The 21,308-nt window shown below is 47.3% G+C and overlaps 1 protein-coding gene across 1 annotated transcript in view; it reads left to right on the top strand.

Annotated features, from left to right (window-relative positions):
• Nucleotides 1-21,308, top strand: part of LOC138503015 (antizyme inhibitor 2-like) — a 1,350,137-nt gene that overhangs the window by 1,292,785 nt on the left and 36,044 nt on the right. The window contains exon 7 of the mRNA XM_069622446.1: nucleotides 20,163-20,275. Coding sequence (XP_069478547.1) covers nucleotides 20,163-20,275 — 113 coding nt within the window. The remainder of the gene's footprint in view (nucleotides 1-20,162; nucleotides 20,276-21,308) is intronic.

The raw sequence follows: 21,308 nt of genomic DNA, 5'->3' as shown, positions 1-21,308 counted from the left end.
TGCATTTGCATTCTTTACTCCCAGGTTGCCTGTTGTGCTCTGTGCCTTTTTTCTGGTTCAGTATTGCATTTGCATTCTTTACTCCCAGGTTCCCTGTTGTGCTCCGTGCCTTGTTTCTGGTTCAGTATTGCATTTGCATTCTTTACTCCCAGATTCCCTGTTGTGCTCCGTGCCTTGTTTCTGGTTCAGTATTGAATTGGCATTCTTTACTCCCAGGTTCCCTGTTGTGCTCCGTGCCTTGTTTCAGGTTCAGTATTGCATTTGCATTCTTTACTCCCAGGTTCCCTGTTGTGCTCCGTGCCGTGTTTCTGGTTCAGTATTGCATTTGCATTCTTTGCTCCCAGGTTCCCTGTTGTGCTCCGTGCCTTGTTTCTGGTTCAGTATTGCATTTGCATTCTTTACTCCCAGGTTCCCTGTTGTGCTCCGTGCCTTGTTTCTGGTTCAGTATTGCATTTGGATTCTTTACTCCCACGTTCGCTGTTGTGCTCCGTGCCTTGTTTCTGGTTCAGTATTGCATTTGCATTCTTTACTCCTAGGTTCCCTGTTGTGCTCCGTGCCTTGTTTCTGGTTCAGTATTGCATTTGCATTCTTTACTCCTAGGTTCCCTGTTGTGCTCTGTGCCTTGTTTCTGGTTCAGTATTGCATTTGCATTCTTTACTCCCAGGTTCCCTGTTGCGCTCTGTGCCTTGTTTCTGGTTCAGTATTGCATTTGCATTCTTTACTTCCAGGTTCACTGTTGCGCTCCGTGCCTTGTTTCTGGTTCAGTATTGCTTTTGCTTTCTTTACTCCCAGGTTCCCTGTTGTGCTCCGTGCCTTGTTTCTGGTTCAGTATTGCATTTGCATTCTTTACTTCTAGGTTCCCTGTTGTGCTCTGTGCCTTTTTTCTGGTTCAGTATTGCATTTGCATTCTTTACGTCTAGGTTCCCTGTTGTGCTTGGTGCCTTGTTTCTGGTTCAGTATTGCATTTGCATTCTTTACTCCCAGGTTCCCTGATGTGCTCCGTGCCTTGTTTCTGGTTCAGTATTGCATTTGCATTGTTTACTCCCAGGTTCCCTGTTGTGCTCCGTGCCTTGTTTCTGGTTCAGTATTGCATTTGCATTATTTACTCCCAGGTTCCCTGTTGTGCTCCGTGCCTTGTTTCTGGTTCAGTATTGCATTTGCATTCTTTAATCCCAGGTTCCCTGTTGTGCTCCGTGCCTTGTTTCTGGTTCAGTATTGCATTTGCATTCTTTACTCCCAGGTTCCCTGTTGTGCTCCGTGCCTTGTTTCTGGTTCAGTATTGCATTTGCATTCTTTACTCCCAGGTTCCCTGTTGTGCTCCGTGCCTTCTTTCTGGTTCAGTATTGCATTTGCATTCTTTACTCCCAGGTTCCCTGTTGTGCTCCGTGCCTTGTTTCTGGTTCAGTGTTGCATTTGCATTCTTTACTCCCAGGTTCCCTGTTGTGCTCCGTGCCTTGTTTCTGGTTCAGTATTGCATTTGCATTCTTTACTCCCAGGTTCCCTGTTGCGCTCTGTGCCTTGTTTCTGGTTCAGTATTGCATTTGCATTCTTTACTTCCAGGTTCCCTGTTGCGCTCCGCGCCTTGTTTCTGGTTCAGTATTGCTCTTGCATTCTTTACTCCCAGGTTCCCTGTTGCGCTCCGCGCCTTGTTTCTGGTTAAGTATTGCTTTTGCATTCTTTACTCCCAGGTTCCCTGTTGCGCTCCGTGCCTTGTTTCTGGTTCAGTATTGCATTTGCATTCTTTACGTCTAGGTTCCCTGTTGCGCTCGGTGCCTTGTTTCTGGTTCAGTATTGCATTTGCATTCTTTACTCCCAGGTTCCCTGATGTGCTCCGTGCCTTGTTTCTGGTTCAGTATTGCATTTGCATTCTTTACTCCCAGGTTCCCTGATGTGCTCCGTGCCTTGTTTCTGGTTCAGTATTGCATTTGCATTCTTTACTTCCAGGTTCCCTGTTGCGCTCCGTGCCTTGTTTCTGTTTCAGTATTGCTTTTGCATTCTTTACTCCCAGGTTCCCTGTTGTTCTCCGTGCCTTGTTTCTGGTTCAGTATTGGTTTTGCATTCTTTACGTCTAGGTTCCCTGTTGTGCTCTGTGCCTTGTTTCTGGTTCAGTATTGCATTTGCATTCTTTACTTCTAGGTTCCCTGTTGTGCTCAGTGCCTTTTTTCTGGTTCAGTATTGCATTTGCATTCTTTACGTCTAGGTTCCCTGTTGTGCTCGGTGCCTTGCTTCTGGTTCAGTATTGCATTTGCATTCTTTACTCCCAGATTCCCTGATGTGCTCCGTGCCTTGTTTCTGGTTCAGTATTGCATTTGCATTCTTTACTCCCAGGTTCCCTGTTGTGCTCTGTACCTTCTTTCTGGTTCAGTATTGCATTTGCATTCTTTACTCCCAGGTTCCCTGTTGTTCTCCGTGCCTTGTTTCTGGTTCAGTATTGCATTTGCATTCTTTACTTCTAGGTTCCCTGTTGTGCTCTGTGCCTTCTTTCTGGTTCAGTATTGCATTTGGATTCTTTACTCCCAGGTTCCCTGTTGTGCTCTGTGCCTTGTTTCTGGTTCAGTATTGCATTTGCATTCTTTACTCCCAGGTTCCCTGTTTTCCTCTGTGCCTTGTTTCTGGTTCAGTATTGCATTTGCATTCTTTACTCCCAGGTTCCCTGCTACACACTGTGCTTTGATGTTGGTTCTATATTGCTGCTGATTTTTAGGTCAGTTGTTCTTGCTCTTTGTTGTGTGCCCCTCCCTCTTGTCCCCCCACCTGTGCCTACCTCTTGTCTTCCCCTCAGTGTGCAAACCCCACTCCCTGCTTGGGCTCCCCTCTCCCACCCCTCCTTTCCTCCTGGCACACACTATGATGCTCTCTGTCTCTCCTATCTTCTCTAACTGCTTTTCTATCGACTATCCTATCCCTCTGACTAAGTCTGGCAGGAAGAAGCACAAAAGGGACATTCTGGTCTCCAACCCAGGCCTCCCTATCGCTGATACCTACACCAGTGCCTCCCCGAGACAGACCCTTAACGACATCCTCTTTGTCGTTCCATCTCTAGGCCTATGGAACCCCCATATGGTCTCTGTTCTCTCTCCTTTTTCCTCTTCTCCTATTCTTAGTGGCACCCATTGGGAGGTCTTCCTGGCCCCCTTCCATACCTCTAAGACCATTATCAATGTCTACCAAAATGGCACTGTCTTGGTCCAGGGCCCTCAGGCCAATCTCCTCCTTTTTGATAGTTGCTTCCCGCGCCTTTTCAACTTCCTTTTCTCTCCTGCTATCCTTTCTTACCCCTCCCATGCTCCTCTGTCACCTCCTTCATCAGCCACCTCATCCGGAACCTCCTGCTGCTTCTCTGGGGACCCTGTTGTCTCCCCCCTCTGCCACCCCTCTGGCACCTTCTTCTTCATCTCTGGCTACCCTGCCTTCTCTTCCGTACTCCTCTGCCCATCTTTGGGCACCTCCAACACTTCCGCAGGGCATACCTCTGGCCTGTACCCCTCACCGGAAGTCCTTCAAATGTGGCAATCTGTTCCACATCGCTACTCTCAACTCTTGTCAGCTGTCAAACATTCCTCTGACATCTGCCGGCTCTTGCTTGATTTGGATGTACTCATTCTCATCGAGACTTGGTTAACAGCCAGCTCTGTCACGAGTTTTGACACTCTCCATCCTGATGGCTACAAGATCCTCTCTGAACCCAGAACCAACTGTCCCGGTGGGGGTGTAGCCTTGATTATTCCGGAGTGAATCCCTGCTTCTATCATTCCAATGCAGGATTTCTTCTCCTTTGAATGCCTGGTCTGCAGGTTCTCTATCTCTCCTGGCCCTTCTCTCTCTGTAGCCACTATATACAGATTGCCTGGCCAGGTCGCCCTCTTCCTCTCTGAGTGGGCAGGCCTCTCCTCCTCCCTCCTTGTCTCTTCCTCTCAACTTCTCCTCCTTGGATACCTTAACATCCACCTGGATGCTACCAGCCCCCTTCTTCGGGACTCTTTCACAACCTCTGCAACTCTGTCTCTATCGCTATTCTTCCCTCTGGCCCGACTCACTCTGCAGGGCACACCTTCGATGTCCTGATCTCCGCAGACATCCTCCTCTCTAAACCTCTCACCACTCCTCACTCTTGGAGTGAACACTTTCTCCATTACTCTCTCTACCCTGAAGGCCAAACCGACTGCAGCACTGCCAACTACCTTCTTGGTCATTCAACCCACGAAGCGAGTGTCAGTTGAGGCTTTCGCTGCTACTTTCTCTCCTCCTTCTGCACCTTTGGCTGACTCACACCTTGACACGACCCTCTCTAACTTTCATCTCTAACACTCTGGATGTCCTTGCCCCTATCATGAGGATCCACTTGAAGCCCAAATCCAAGTGCAACTCTTGGTACGATTCCGAACTTGCCACCCTTAAACGTAAGTGTAGGCCAGCAAGGAGGATGTGGAGAGCATAAGGCACACCCCCTGACAAACTGGACGTCCGCCTGCTCCAAAGGCAGTACAGACTATGTCATCTCTAAGAGGAGAGCCTACATCCAAGCCCGTGTCTCTGCGGTATCTAACAATTCGGCCAAACTTTTCAAAATCTGCAAGGAGCTGGCCAATCCTGCTGCAGTTTCTACCTCTCCTGTTCCCTCCCAGGCCCTCTGCACGACCCTGGCTTCTCATTTCACCACTAAAACTCAGGTCATCCTGTCCACCCTCTCTTCCTCTACTTCTTCTTCCTCTTCCTCTACCACTCCTGGCCTGTCTCTCCTCCACCTTCCTTCTCCTTTCCTCTGTTCAACCCTGACAATGTTTCTGGACAAGTCCGATCTATGAAAGTCTCATCAAAGCAGATGCTCCCCTGCTCATCCAGAACCATGAAGGACCACATCGACACCCTTGCTTCATCCTTGGCCGATTTCTGCAATCACTCCTTTGCCACTGGAACTCCCTCCCCCCCTTAAGCACTCCCTTGTGCACGTCCTTCTGAATAAGCCCTCAGCCGATCCTTCCTCTCCGACTATCGCCCTTTCTCCATCACTCCTTTTTACTGGGCAAACTCTTGGAAAAGCTAGCCATCTCTCAGCTTAATCTGCATACTGAATCTGTTGGTTGCCTCCACAACCACCAGTCTGGTTTCAGAGCTGCCAGAAGCATGGAAACTTCTCTCCTGAACAGCAGTGAAGACATTGGGCCTCATTACACGGTAGGCGGTAAGGGTTTACCGGTACCGGTATTCTACCGGTACCGGTAAACCCTTACCGTCTTACTACGAGGTCCCTTTGCGGGTTGGGGAATTTAGCGCCTGCTTTTTGCAGGCATTAAAAACCAACCCGCAAAGGGACCAGGGAGCTAATTACGGTACCGCAATTTGCGGTGCCATAATTAGCACCTTCCCCATTCCCATTATGCCCTATGGGGCAAAAATGGGAATGGGGAAGGGCAATGGGGGAAGGGGGAATTACCGCCCCACCAACCTTGGAATAGGGCGGTAATTCTCCTTTCCACCAAGGCGGTGCCGGTATTTTACCGGCATGAACCAAGGTGCTAATAGCACCTTGGTCCACCGCCATCCGTGTAATGAGGCCCATTCTCTCCAATCTTAACTCTAATCTCCCTTCTGTCCACATTCTTCTCGATCTATCCTCTGCTATTGACACGGCCAACCATGCCATCCTGCTCAAACACCTCTGTGGCAACCTGGATATCGCTGATCAGGCCCTGTCCTGGTTGACCTCCTTTCTCACTGACCGACCCTCTTAGGTCCAACTGCGGTCTTTCCTCTCTTCTATCTCTCACTCTAATTGTGGTGTTCCCCTGGGGTGTAACCTCTCTCCCTGGCTGTTCAACCAATACCTGGCACCTCTTGCCAACCACATTGCTACTTTCTGCTCCAATGTTCAGTGTTATGCGAATGATACCCAGCTCTCTTTTAGGTTACTCTCAGCCACCTCTGCTCCTTCTCTAGTACCAGAGTGTCTGGCCGCAATTCAGTAATGGTCTGCCTTAATGCCAGTAAAACTGAGATCCTCCTCATTGGGACACCTGCTCCCTCCTTTTCTCTCTCTCTCTCTCTCTCCCCCCCTCTCTCTCTGGCCGCCCACTCTGGGCCCTCTTCCTGCTCCTTCCTGTGAGGCTATGAACCTTGGTGTCATCTTCGACTCCACCCTTTCCTTCTCTCCTCACATTTCTGATGTCACTAAGAAGTCAAACTATCAGCTGCACCTCCTCAGAGCTACTCTTCCTTTTCTCACTTTCCTCCAGAAGCTCACCGTCTCCAGATCTCTGTTCCTCTATAGACTGGACTACTGCAACAACCTTTTTCTAAATCTTCCTGCCTCTACTCTTTGACCTTTACAACTGATCCAGAACAGGACTGCAAGAATTGTCCTTGTCCTCAAGCCCTGGGCTCGTGTCTTGTGTTGAGAGTCGTGAAGATATAGGAGACCTCCGTCCCCAAGTGCCGCACAGGGAGAATCACTAATTCACTCCCTGTGCAACCTTTGAGGCCACAGGTGGAGAAGATCCGGAGCCGGAACCGAAGTACTAGGAACCCCAAGGCAGCTGTGAAAAAAGGCAATGATTATATACCAAGCAGACCGGATACTACATGTATTAGTCAGAAGACAATCAGAGTCTTACCGGGGATCTGATGAAAGGGATGGTGAACCTGAAAGGGAGGATGGTTCCGGGACTCACGTAGGCAAAGGACCCACCCTAAGGGATAGGTCCGGATGGTCTTCGCCAGTCTCCACCTGGAGAGTGTCTGTATTGTAGAAGGGCCAATCAGGGAGGCCCAAGAGAGGTCCGTTGAGCAGAAAAAAGGTCTGAAGCCAGGAAGAGCCGTCCGAACCAATGGAAGAACAAAAGCAGGATCCAGAGGAAGTCCGTAGGTAAGTCCGGGGTCAGGAGCCGTAATGAGCAGGAGAGCCGATGTAACAATAGCCAAGCGTGATCCACAAGAAGTCCAGAAAACAAAAGCTAGGTCCAAGAAAGCAACACGGGTAAGCAAGCCAAACAGAGTCTCCAAGTAAATCAGCTGTGAAGCGTGGTGTACAGGCACTGCACCGCTTAAATACCGTCTTCTTCCTGGTCACATGACACTAAATGGAGTCACGTGACCGCGAACCTGGAGCACGTGACCGTGTACTCGAGTCACGTGATCGGGCCACAACGATACGAGCGAGTGTGTTACTGCTCGAGCGGTGGCCTAATCTCCATGGCAACTGCCAATGGAGAAACGGCCGCAACCGCGACTGTAAGGTGTGTGGCGTTTGTTTTGCCAGCGCGCGAGCCAAACTAGGTTGCCTGCGTGAGCCCCGGGAGACAGGTGAATGGGAGAGACAGGTTACAAGACTGGGTGACGGGACATGACCGGAGGAACGACCCGAAGGCATGACAGCTCGTATCTGTCCAGCACTGAAATATCTTCATTGGCTCCCTGTTGCTGCAAGGATCATGTTCCAGACCCTATGCATTGTCCACAAGGCTTTCTGGGGCCTGAGACCGCTCTACCTCCAACTTTCTCTTCCAAAACATCTCCCTTCTTGAACTCTCCGCACATCCACCTCCAACTCCCTGAGGGTCAGATGCTTCTCCAAGCAGAGAGTTGGGTCAGATCTGTCTCCTCGGCCGGGGCTTCCCTGTGGAACAGCCTCCCTGCCTCGCTCAAACTTCAGCAGAATCATCTCTGGTCCCGGAAAACAACTCAAGACCTTCCTTTTCACTTCCGCTTTCTCTCTTCCTCTCCCCTGCTGATGTTCCTGACTGCTTCTAGCACTGGTCACCTGGATACCCTCTGAAACTGCATCCAGGCTCCTGCTTGTCCAGTTGCCCTCGCACTACCTCCGGGCTCCTCCAGCACTTAAGGGTCTGTTACTGCAACTCTGCAGTCCCTTCTCAATGCACTCATGAGCCACCTGCTGGCTGCACTTATCCTCTCCCTTACCCACTCCCCCTGGCACTTCTCCACTTCCCCGCACTTGCGCGATCTGAATGACACAAAGCCTAGTAAGATTGTTGTTTTGTCCTCGCTTTGTTTCCCCTGCCTTGTCTTGTCGCACCTAGAAACCCTTATGTACAGGCGCGTTATAAATGCCTTATCATATCATATCAACCAAAAAGTCTTCTACCCAAATGATAGAATGGTGGCTGGTTTCTGATCCCACCATAATCAGAGACGTTTTTATGGGAGGGCAAAAGGGGCACTTGCCCAGGGCCCCCACCTTGGAGAGGGCCCCATAAGGCTGCCTGATCTGAAGAAGTAAGATTCCATTGTTCACCAGCCTTAAATGGCACACGTCAGGATATTTTATGGGTTGCTGCTGAGGCTCTAAACCCATTGCCTTTCTGTTTTGACAAGCACATTCTGCCTCGATCATTTCATCATGTATTGCTTTCTGTGTTCACTGTGGTATACATAGATTGTGTGTTACTTACGGCACAATGCTTTAGCATTCTTTCCTTCCTGTCGGAATTATGTTGATCATATGCAATAGGCAACAGTGAAATGCATATTGATGCATTGAGTACCACCATGGTTCTGAAGTTAGCTCAGTGTGTGAAGCACCCGTTGCAGAGATATGTGTTCACATGTAAAATTAGAATATCACATTCAAGCAAGGCTGGCTGAGCCTTTCCTATGTCTGAAGTTTATAAACCTGCCTGCATATGTACTTGGTTTTGCAGAACAACATCTGCTATTATCAGCAATGGACCTGCACCAGAGAGGGGTTGATATAAAAACTAACATATCATGGTGAAGGTCTAGAAATTGGTTTGTTCAGCTGGGATGTTTTAAAACCTAGGCAATCACCTCCAACAATGGCATAAAGTGTTAGTTCAAGAGGTGAATGAGTATCCAAATTCAAGACTATGGAACGAAATCATTCATACTTGTATCCTGTCTTTGCCAGCAGACTAAACAGTGATCCTGGTCAAATCATCTAATATATCTTACATTACTTTGCTGTCTTCTGTTAGGTTTTCCTTCTTGCATGCTGCTGGTATTGTTTAGCCCATTACTTGATCTTTCTTCTTATGTAGGCCATTTGGGTGTAAGGGTTGGTAGACAGAAGAGAGCGGACCAAATGTGGCGGGCCTCAGGCAAGCATATTTTAAGGTCTGCTTGTTTGAAACTAAAAACAGTTCGCTTTTTGGTAAAAGTCAAAGGTTTTTATCACGTTTATAAATGAAAATGTCACAAGCCATTGTTTTGGAAGTATTTAAAGCTTTAAAATACAAAAGACAAACCCAGATTACATTTGGTAAATCACATCGATTGGTATGCTGGTACTTAAATAGTTCCCTTGATGATGGAGCGAATGAAGCTAGAACCATTCCCATTTTGCATAACACCCTTCCATAATATCTTCTTTAAAAATGGTCATGTTTGGTAATGTGATTTGTGTACTTTCCAAGTCTGTTTTAATAAAATGAGATTGTTTTAGTTCATGGTAACAACTGAAAAAGAAAGTGTTCAAATGCAGACATTGCAGAGTTGGTACAAATCCCAGTTTCACCCCTTAACCAATGTGTGATCCTGGGCATCTCATTTAATCTTATATTGCCTAATCTCTCAATATTGCAAGTCCCTAAACCTGTCAAAATTGTCAGCCCCTCAGAGTGATTTCCTTCTCATGGTATGATCTTCATAAAAAACTTATTCATGGTTTCACTGGCTATAGGGTTGCTTCCACTTTAATAGTGAGCATATTTATATCACACACCACAGTCATTTGTTCCTTTTGATATCTAATGGCAACACTATTTGAAAACCATATCTCACTTCTAATCTCTGTCTGGATAAAGACACCTTGCTGGTAGCTTCTAATCTGCATCCACTATCTATGCTATGGTATGTGTAGCTTTCTGCTTCCTTCCAATTGGTCTCCTCTATCCATGCATGAGCACTTTTGCATTCTGTGAGGCAGCTAATGTGAGTTCTCTGTCTATTATGGGTTACATGTACCTTTTACGTACGGTCCTGCATTAATACTACAGGCTGTATACCTTCCTGGATGTTACTGATAAAAATTATCATTGATGTACTAGAACAGTAACCTATTCATAGACTGCTAATGTTGGTCTTCAAATGCTATTGGTTTATCATTCTCATTATAACAAAAATGAAAAGGGTATGGGGACTTAAAGGTAGTAAACATGCTTATTATGCTATGAGACAGCATATCAACCCATAGGTTGTGAGCGCGATGGGTCCGGGAGGGGGGTTATGACCAGTATTCTTGATCCCTTAATTCCTTTGGTTTGGTGGAAGAGGGCCCCAAAGATGTCTGTGCCCAGGGCCCCCGAAAGTGCTTAAGATGGCCGTGACCATAATGTCCCTACCAGAAAAGAGCTTCTCGCTTGCTGCACAGTTCCAGAAAATGTTGCTTCCAACTTCCCTCTCTTGGGGTTACTTATCAGTTCTTGGTCAATCTCGTCCTCCCTGGATGGCCAGGGACTTGGACTTATTCTCGGGTCGTCTTCCACCTTTGGGACCCCGCTGGTTCGTAAGTCCACAGCAGGCCTTCTCCTCGGTTTACCCTCCAGGGAACCTCAATGGGTTTTCTCCACCCAACTACTGCCTGGTTTTTACTCCTCTCAAGGGCCTCACGTTTCACACCCCATATTGGGGTACAGTTTCCCTCGCCCCGCCCTGGGGCCAGATCTCTACCCAAGTTGGGGTCTGTTTTCGGTCACCCTGCCTTGAGTCTGTTTTCGGTCACCCCGCCTTGGTGTTGTGTTGTGCTCTCCCCGTCTTGGGGATTGATTATTCCACCCCGCCTTGGGGTCTGGTTGTTTTCACCCCACCTTGGAGTCTTGTTGTTTTAACCCCACCCTGGGGTTTGGTTGTTTTCACCCCACCTTGGGGTCTGGTTGCTCTCACCGCACCTTGGGGTCTGGTTGTTTTCACCCCACCTGAGGTCTGGTTGTTTTCACCCCACCTTGAGGTCTAGTTGTTTTCACCCCGTCTTGGGCTCTGCTTGCTCTCAGCGCACCTTGGGTCTGGTTGTTTGCACTCTGCCTTGGGGTCTGGTTTGGCCTTTCCGTCTGGCTCATAGGAGCAACTGCTTACCTTTTGTCTCTGTGTGGTGATCCTCTGGGCAGGTTTTCAAGTAGGTCAATGTGGTTTCTCTGTTCTGGCTTCTTCCGGTAGTTCCTTGTGTGTCAGAGAGGATGCTCCCTTCCCGCTCCCTTCCCATGGGGCTTCAGTGTTGGTTTGCCGTGGCACTGTTGGGTAGCTGCTCAGGCGTTCTCTGCTTCTGGAGACACTCTGAGACCGGGCTTCTCTGGTCTGTGTCCCAGCAGGTGAGCCGGGTGTTTCGCGGGCCTGGACACGCTTCGGTTCACCACGCTGGGCGTGTACTTGCCTGTAAGGCCACTATTCCCTGTAGGAGGTCTGTCTCCCTGTGGCGCTGCGCAAGTGTCTGTAACTCCGCATGCTACTCTCCTCTCTTAGTCCACAGCTTATTGGTCTCTTATCTTCCATGTAACGAGGGTGAGGGCTTTCCCCCCTTATCCATTCCACATTGAAGACGTGCCTGAAAGGGGTCAGAAACCATACCACCTATTAATGTGGTAAGTTGGCATACAAGTTAACTTCCATGTATTTGTGTTTCATTGTATTTATATAGCGCTTAATGCCCAAGCGCTTCACAGAAAATCATCACTGGTATAATAGGTAAGAACATATCAATCAAACAACTGAAGTAGAGAGAAGATGTGCTTTAAGGTGAGATTTAAAGTGAGAAAAATAAGAAAGAGAACACAAAGGAAGAGGAAGAGCATTTTAGTGGTTTGGCTCAATCAGAGGAAAGGTATGAAAGCGAGAGGAAGCATAGGCGAGGGACAGCTAAGAGCAAAAGCGACTGTGAGTGAAGAAAATGAGAAAGGACAGTAAGAGGAGATCAGATAGGAGAGTTAGGGATGGGCAAGACATGGAGACATTTAAAGCCAATACACAGAAAGTTGAAGAGAAGACGAGCATTGAAATTTAGCCACTGAATTGAGTGCAGGACCTTAGGATAATAGGACCAAGGGAAAAAAGTTGAGGACCTAGAACCATACCTTGAGCAACACCATGAGAAAGAGGTAAAACAAGAGAAGAGTGACCAGCCCAGGAGACAAAGAGAGTGCAGCCAGAAAGATAAGAATTGAACCAATTAAAATCAGAGGAATGAAAGTCAACATGAGAGAAACAAGAAAGAAGGATAGAGTGGCCGCCTTTGTCGAACGTGGCCAGTAAGGCAAGAAGGACTAGGAAAGAAGATAGTTTAGCACAACGAGAGGAAAAGAGAGAATCAGAAACAGCGAGAAGGGCAGTTTCTGGTAGAATGGCATGGCCAAAAAGTATGGGCATTTTGAGAATAGGAAGAATAGGAGCATGTTTTGAAAAAGGAAGGAAAAATAGAGGAGGAGAGAGAAGAATTAAAACGTGCACCAAGATAGGGGTGAAGAGTAGGGTAAGCCGCTGGTGTTTGAGAGGAAGGAAGAGGGTCACCTGGGTCACCTGCAGCAGCAGTGGGATAGGCCTTAGAGAGGTGACAGAGTAGATGGAAGGATGACTTCAATGAAAAGGGAGAGGTGACAGAAGTGGACGAGGATGAGGAGGAAGTGGAAATAGAGGAATAGAGAAAATATGTTTTTGATGAAAAATTGTTGGCAAAGTCTGATGCCGAGAGAGAGGAAAGAGAAGCAGAATCAGGATGGGAAGGGGGGAGTACGGTTTAGATTTTCAAACAAGCAGTGGAGTAAGAGGAGAGATAATCAAAAAAGGAGGTAAAGTGCTGCTGTTCGATTAAAGAAGCAGAGAATCATAAATAGTTGGAAGCGAAGACATGTAGTCCAGGTCCGCGGCAGTCTTCAATTTAAGCCAACGCCGCTCAGTCCAGCGTAAGACCCGGCAGGCAAAAAGGTGGCTGGGGGTCATCCAAGGTTGAGAAGGCTTGTGGAAAGGCTGTGAAAGAGCAGAGAGGTAAAAAAAGATTGAGTATTCGTGAGGCTTCCGGAAAGAATTTAAATTCCTTTGAAGACATTTTTTTAGAATAAGTGGATTGTACTTTCTGGTGCTATCCTGTCAGACAACAATGTCCTTTGTTGAACCTGTTTTAAAATTGAATACATTGGGCCCCATTACGAGTCCGGTGGTAACCCTGCCGGTGCTACCAGCGGGTTGCCACCAGACATGTAAAATTTTACCCGAGCCTGACTTCCCGGTGCCACTGGGAGATTCCATGTCCGGTGGCCCGGGAAGTCAGGCGCTGGTAAAATGTAAGTCCCCATTCCCATAGAGTTCCATTCGACTCTATGGGAATAGGAACACCATTGCTAATGGTGCCAGTGCTTCCGTGACTGGTCTGCCTACCATGACCACTGCGCCCCCGGCAGGGTCAGACCTGTGGGGCACAGCGGCTCCAGCAGGTAGACTCCTAGTTTGCCGGTCCATAAACAAGGGTGCTGGTGAGCCTACCAGCACCCTAGTTTCCCGACTGGCAAACATGTAATGAGGCCCATTGTGTTCAATGAAATTAAAATAACAGGAACAGTGGAAAGGAGGAAAAGAAGCGGTATCCGTATGAGGGGAAGCAAAGATATTAAGAAAAGGAAGGAGAGAAGTAAGAGAAGAAGAGAAAGAGGAGATATTGACTGCCCAGAGATCGTGGAGGAAGGAGCTAGAGGAAGAGTGGAAGGAAGGGAAACAGGGGAGTGACAAGGAAGAGGAGAGAAGTGAGTGATCCGAAGAGTAGAATGGAATAGCTAACACTGAGGAAGAAATGAAAATGGTTGAGAACATTAGGTCCTACGAGGAACCTGAGATATTAAAAGGAGGGGTAGAGATTTGTAGTAGGCGATAGGAGTCTAAGATAGAAGGCAAGGGTACAGTGGCATGAGTGAAAACATTTATTTATGATTAAAGTCACCCAAATGAAACAGAGGAAATTCAGAAGGCACAAAGAAGAAATTAAGTGAATCAAGATCATCAGAGAATGTAGAATCAGGTCCTGGAGGACGATCGAAAACCATGGAGGCAAGGGGAGGAGTACGGGAAAAGGAAAAGTAGTGATGCTTGAAGGACAGGAACACTGATAGGTTAGTAAATAATGTAGCCATAGCCAACGGTACAGAAGAGAGAATGCCAACACCGCCACTACTTCCAGACGGCTGGGGGGTGCAAGAGAAAAAAGAATGGCCAGAGGAAAGAGCAAGAGGAATGGCTGTGTTAGAGGAGGAAAGCCAGGTTTCGGTAAGACCGAAAAAATTAAGATCCAGTCGAGAGAATTAGTTCAGGACAGAATGGCCGCGGGCCATGTAGCCAACAAAACTATTAGATTACTGGTCAGAATAATATGATATGGCATTTATATCGCGCCTATACACAAGTGTTTCAAGGCGCGATAATACAAATCCCTATTTAGGGGTTGCTTGTTGTGATGAATCTGATGATGCATTGCTTCTTTTCTGGGTGTAACCCCTCCTTATGTGGCCAGGGGATGGCAGCCGCTACCTGGTCCTAACTTTGGCGGTGGCTGTTTGAGGGAGGATCACATGACGGAGGCGACTGTCAGGGGGATGGCAAGACATCAGGTGAGACGCGGTATCCCTGCTAATTAAGAGGCCCTAGACCCCCTTCCTTATAACCCTAGGGGTAACCCCTGATGGACTCATGGCTTATATTTATCCAACCATTCCCCTAAAAAGTACTGGGAGGAGGAAGAATAGGAGGTAGCTAAATGAAGATCCCTTTCCCAGTACTGTAACGAGGGAGAAGAATGGAGGAATGAAGGTTACATCTGAGAGCAACATACAGCAGTCTAGTCTTTCCCAAAATCCTATTGGCCAGAGCCAGTATAAAAGCAAGGAAAGACTCAGGAACTATGCGAGAGGCCCTCCCTGGAGGACCTGGTTGCAGGAATCGATTGTTGTAAAAGAAGGGGCCTTGGACTGCTTTTGCAGAGGAGAGAAGGGGAGCCCTTGCACCCCAACAGCTGGTGGAGAACTGGGGAGAGCGGAGGTAAGCCAGGGATCCCATTTGGACCCCAAAAGGGGAAGAACCCCTGGACACCAGCAGTGAGCCAGAGGGAAGTGGGAAAGTGCAGCTGAGAGACGCTGCCTAGAGAGACACTGGCTGGAGAAGTCGTGTACTCTCGGTGTTGACTTAGGTGTTGACTTAGGGACTGTTGGGCTGGTGCATGGTCCGTGGAGCCAACCGGCTTACAAAAGAGGCTGAGGAGAGCAGGCTGCCGGAGATGGTACGCTTTGAGGAGGCCAGAAGAGGAAGAAAGGCTTACTGCTAATGTTTCTTCAACATATGGGAATGACAACACTGCTGATGAGCAAGCTAACACAACTGTTTTTGATACAAATGCTATCCGGGAGCAAATGGGGAAGTTCACTAACTTGGCTATGTCATTTTTATTTCCTAATGTGTTTAACCTCACTACCAAACTGAATTCTTCACATGTCAATACATATAAACTTTTCAAATGGCAACTGAAAAGAACCAAGTATGATGAGTACAGGGGGTTAGCTTTAGACGTGATAGAAGATGTGCACCACCCAGAATTGAGCAACAGTTGGTACGCAGACATGGCACCGTGGGGGAAAAGAGGTTTAATGGGAGTTGTTAAATGTGTTCCTTGATACCACACACAAAGGGGGTCCAAAGATACTAATGCCGCAAGAGACTCCATTTTTGGAGGCTCATTGTTTGGTCCATCTTACATTACGCAGGTTGCAAAGCACTTTTCAGGCATCGAGCATACAACTCATGATGATGAACCCGGACGAAATCCAGTGTGCCCGCAACCCAGGGACGTCATTTCACCAAAATGCCAGGGTTAGCGGAAGTGACATCACACAACCCTTGACCCCTGACGACATCACAGGAAGTGATGTCAATTGACCCCGCCCCAAAGTGATATCGCGGGTAGCGATGGAACACGACATTTCACCCATTGACAAAACAGGAAGTGGCATTACATAGCATTGTACACTATGAAAAATATAGATACAATATCACTATAATGTGATGTACATTTCATACAAGAATGGATCGCCATATGTATCGTTAAGATCAGTGTGTATAGGCCATATTAGCAAATCACTGTGAATGCAAGCAGACGTACATGACTAAATGATAATGATGTGTTATTATATAGCACTTACGCTTAAGCGCTTTATATAGACAAAATGTACACCCAATATCACCTAACCTGTGTTGGTACTCATTTATCGACCTCAGAAGGATGAAAGGCTGAGTGAGGCGTTTAAGAACAGACTAAATCAGTGACTCACCCCCTGAAGTGTGCCTGAAATAAACAATTAATGAGCCTAGCAATTATTGCAATTGTTGTATAGAATTCCAGAAAGACACATTATTTGGTATTCCTATTCTTTCTTATTTAGGGTCAGTGCTGAAAGTGTTAGACTTGTGGCACTCCTGTTCTTATTTTTCTTCTTTTTTTTTAAGGGGCCTGAACAAGAAAGCCAGCCACCCCAGAAGTAAAGAGCCACAGGCCAGGAGCTTGCATTACAAAAAAGAAAAAAAAAAAACATCTTTTTTTAGAGGTCGCAAGGGAGACCACAGAGGTCGCAGTTGCGACCTCTGGCGACCCCTAAATGACATCCCTGCCGCAACCCCAGAAGCATACAGTGTCTACAAAGACCTTACCTGAAGCTGGAGGTGGTGAGATTTGTAGCAAACCAATGGCAATGAGTTGCATGGTGGGAGGCCTTGTGGAATTCGGAGAAGAAGTGGTTCAGAAAGTGAATACCATATGCAGAGACTACTGCAATGAGCATGTGGCAAAACTCACGTGGATCGAGGCAATGTAAAAACCAGTAAAAGTACAGAAGCAAGGGGAATACGAACAGTGTTTCGATAAAGAAGGACGCGTCTTCGTAGGGGCCAACAACAACTGCAACAAGACATTAAGAAAGGGACAGCTGCAGTGATGGGCAATTACTAGGTCTGTGGCCAGCAGGCATTTCTGCACCTCCCTCCACTATGGAATGTTGGAAACATTGCACTCAGCTCTCCTGGTGGTCCCTGAAGAGCACATGATAGTGGGACCAGGTAGTTTGTCAGCCCCAACACCAGTGACGGATGTCCCTACCACAGCTCTGCAGCACTGGCCCATATTCTGAATCCTGCCAGAAATAAAAAGGATAAAACATTGCGGAGAAGGCGGAGGTCGAACTACCTGTCCCACGATTCATTACAGTTGCTCAAAGGAATACCAGATCAATACAGATTGTATAGTAAAGAAGAGACATTGGGGGTCATTACGAGGTTGGAAGTAGCCGTGCCGGTATTTCTGGCACCCGAGAATAGGCATTACCAGTGCATTACAGCCCATTCTGGGGCGCCGGAAAATATTAGTCCCCATTCCCATTTGAGTCCCATTGGACTCAATGGGAATGGGGAGGACGGATGCACCGGCACCATTCATGAATGGTGCCGGTGCATCCGTCAAGGCCTGCGAGCGGGTGCCGTTCTGCCCGCCAGGTCAGACCTATCTTTTCCTTATTCATCATGCAGCTCAATTTCAAGACGATGAATAAATGAGGGTGGCAAGTGCTCAGTATGGTGGCAACAGAATGCTCTTGTTTTTATGTATTTGACAGATGATGTCTCCTACTCCATGTGTCCCGAAGTGAGACATAATGTGTGCTCACCTTCTGTCCTGAAGAAGGTTGGGATAAGAAAGGGCTATAGTTCACAGCCCGAACAACCAACTGAAACATGTGTCGACCAAATACTGTCTGTGGTTTAACAGATAGACACACCATTTCAAGAAAGGGGTGTTTAAATATGTTGTAAAGTATTTTGGTTATTAGGCCACATGTATGTTAGTACCTATTGTGAATTTGGAGGAATGTGAATTGAGTGTGAATGACTGAGTGCATATGTGCTATGGAGTGAATTGAATAGGAGCTGTATTGTTTTATGTGATCTAAATGAATAGCTTGGACATTTTTTGATCTAATATTATAATATGTTTTGTTTGTATTTTGAATAAAATGAATTTGTTTTTTGTACACTTATACACGTTTCTTGGTCTTCTCTACTTAACGGTCCATGTTCACTGTTGTTAACTGTGAATTGGAGGGGCACAGAAAGTCTATTGTCGCCACAAACATCAAGGGAGACTTCCGCTTTGATCAGGAGCCACACAGAGCTCAAATAACCAGGTAGACATTTTGATCAACAACAGACAGGAAGATGGGTGGGACATAGTATTATCTGTTGTCACCCATTACCTTTCTTGTTGCAAAGCACTCTGGTTATGACCTCATGATAACAGAAGATTGTTGGTGGGGACCCAAGATTGGTTCATTAAGGTAGGCTTAGCCTGCACAATCACTGGGGGCCGTTTTGCTTTAAGAGAGGGTTGAGCCCCTCTTTGGTGAGATCATACAATGACTTTGAAAGGAGTAAGTAATCAGACTAATTTGGACCCTGTCTGAAGTACAGTCTGCCTTACAGCTTCCGCCAGTAAAGGAAGGCCAGAATTTCCAAGAGGGAAGCAAGAGCCCTCCCCTAAACATCTCTCAGGGCATAGAGATACCAGTCCAGCAGCTCCAGAACCAGTGCCCAGCCAGCACACAGCATGCCCTACTATGATCTGGCAGAAAGCTTCCTAGGTGGGAAGTGGCAGAGAGTCTCTGAACAAAGGACAAGGCCATTGCCTGCAAAAACTCTCCTCAGCTTTGGGCCATCTGACCTTAAAGGATGACACAAGCCCTGTCAAGAAGCTAAGAGGAGTGCCACAACAAGCCTCAACCAGCATCCATCTTTTAAAGGAAATTTTCGGGCAGTAGAGCCCTCGAACCACGACAGGCTGAACCACTGACTGTTGTCATGCTGAAGTCACTAAAGCCGTCTGAAATGCTTCGACCAGCATTCCAGATACACCAACCAGCTTAGAGACAACGATTCTTGAGCCCAAGCCACCGTGTAGGCCAGCCTGCACCTGTTCGTCCAGCCTTGCCTGCCGAACTGCCTACTGTTTGATACCCGCAGCTGTCTCCCATCTTGAACTCTGTCGTAGGAGCTGCAAAGCATCCTGGAACGGACTCAGCACTGTTGAGAATTAAGATCATCAAAAGCACCAGGTACATTGTCGTTCTGTCCCCCTAGTCCTCCTCCGAAGGGCCCTATCTACTCTTCAGACCATGACACTCTCCTGGGTTCGGTCACGCCAACAACCCTTTTGAGCAGACCAGAAATATGACATCCCACACTGACCTGCTTCAGAACCCATAGCGACATGGTCAACCATTTACTCTCCACGACTGTAAACAGGGCACAAGCAGTCAGAATGTAGCAGAAGTCTGTGCCGCCACTTACACCTATAATAACTCCGAAAAGGGAGTCATACAGAAATCAGGAGACACCCCAATTTTCTTATGGGCCCCTACTTACATTGCAATTGAAGCACACTTATATCTATCCAGGAGAACTCTTGGGGCAAAGGGGAGGGGTCAGCTGCTTGCTGCCAGATGATGAGGGTACATTGTAGACTGTGCTCTTGGATACTGACCAGTCTCACTGGAGCTGCTACTCGTCCACCTCATTCTAAGGCATACAGTCGTTCCTTTACTCAGAGTGATCTGGATTGAGGCACACAACAGAAAATAAAAGGTATATACACAATAAAAACGAGCAGGTTTCACAACATTTTAGGGATGAAGAGGAGTACTTTCAAAAGCCATATTGTCACTCACGCATAGACTCACTCTCAAAGCATCTGTGTGTCCTTTCTGTTGAAGTAGACAACTGGAATTCTAGTCTTATTCGGGTAAATGCTTACTTCTTCCAATTTTGACGAAGGCCACCAAATATGTCTCAGTATTACTTGCCCAGAACTAATGTTAATCTAGCTATGGTTGATTTTGCTTTGAAACAGTTGGGTTTGCCACCTATGTTGGAAACAAAGCCTTTATCACGCTTGGGGATAGGATGGTCTTCTGTGTTATTAAGGTTAGCTGAAGATGTTGGACATCGGGGGGATTCTAAACCCATGTCTTGATCAGTAGACGGAAGAAGCCTTTCCTTAGCAGGTAACCTGGGGATGCACAACTCCTACGAATTACAGAGTGAAAATATTAACAATATATTCCAAAAATGAGGTGGCAGAGAAGACAACTGGACTTCATGATAACTCTGCCCTCTTTCATCCTCAACAGATTCAGAAAAATGTAGCAGCAGGAGCGTCAAGTACCACCTGAACGAAGGTGTGTTTGGGTCCTTTAACAACGTCCTCTTTGAAAACATTCAGCTACGGCCCGTCCCCCAGAAGGTAAGCAAGGGACTGGTTTTGGGAGGTTTAAGGTGTAACCTTTGACTTATGTGCAGTACGTCTACTGGAGCAGGGTCCATGTTACTAGGTGTCCCTTTCACCACAGCACAGGATAGCAGCTCAGTGTGCGCGTAGACGCACACTGAGCTGCACCTACACATCTACACATAAAAAGCATCTGGAGAGAGGATGTCTTTGGGTGAGACATGGTATCCCCCTTTCCCGGGTCAAAGTGAACCCTACATTCCCCCTGCCTTTTTAGGCTATTATAAGTCTTTGTCTCTTTCTTCCACCCAAAATGTCCCACAGCTATTTAATTTTAGAACTGGGACGAGGAGGAAACAACAGGCTGTCATGCACACTTCCATTCATTCACCCCACTTTAGGAAGAGGGCTTTGGAGGAGTTCAATTGCAATAGCCAGGCATGTCCAGCTAATAGGATTCACCATGGTCAGGAAATTAAGGTGAGGGACTTGCACCTGCTGTCATTAGACAAATCCCAGGTGTATAAGAATGGGGACCACCCAACAGACCGGGTGAGCCAGCCTGGAGAGAAGGTAGTGCCTCGTAGAAGTGGAGCGGGCTGGAGCGGTACCGGCTTGAGGAAAGCCGTGCTGAGCAGGACTGTGAGAGAGATGGCAGTGCCAAGTCTGGCCATGAGAGGGTCTGCCCGGTGTCTAAAGCAGGAGCTGGTCCCACGAGGAAAAGGCAGAGCAAAGAGAAGACAGGAAGCAGAAGTGATAAGCCCGGGAGGTGCAGCTGCATACCGGTGAGTGCAAAGAAGGGAACACTTGTACCAGGGCAAATCCGAGGACTGGAAACAGGCATGTGTGAATACCGAATGGACTGAAATTTATTACAATTGCTATGGGAAGCCAAACCAAGTGATTTAGAATACCGAACAAGCTGTACTTTTTAAAGTTGCAACAAGCTTTTTTGATTATCGAACAAACTAAAAGATTTGATGAACATTTATGAATTAAGAGAAAGCCAGGTGATGCAAAGGGGGGAACGCTACAGAGGGAGTTCAGT

The sequence above is a fragment of the Ambystoma mexicanum genome, chromosome 11 (assembly GCF_040938575.1).
Source record: "Ambystoma mexicanum isolate Mex_15411 chromosome 11, UKY_AmexF1_1, whole genome shotgun sequence".
NCBI lineage: Eukaryota > Metazoa > Chordata > Amphibia > Caudata > Ambystomatidae > Ambystoma > Ambystoma mexicanum.
This window is presented reverse-complemented; position numbering and strand designations above follow the sequence as displayed.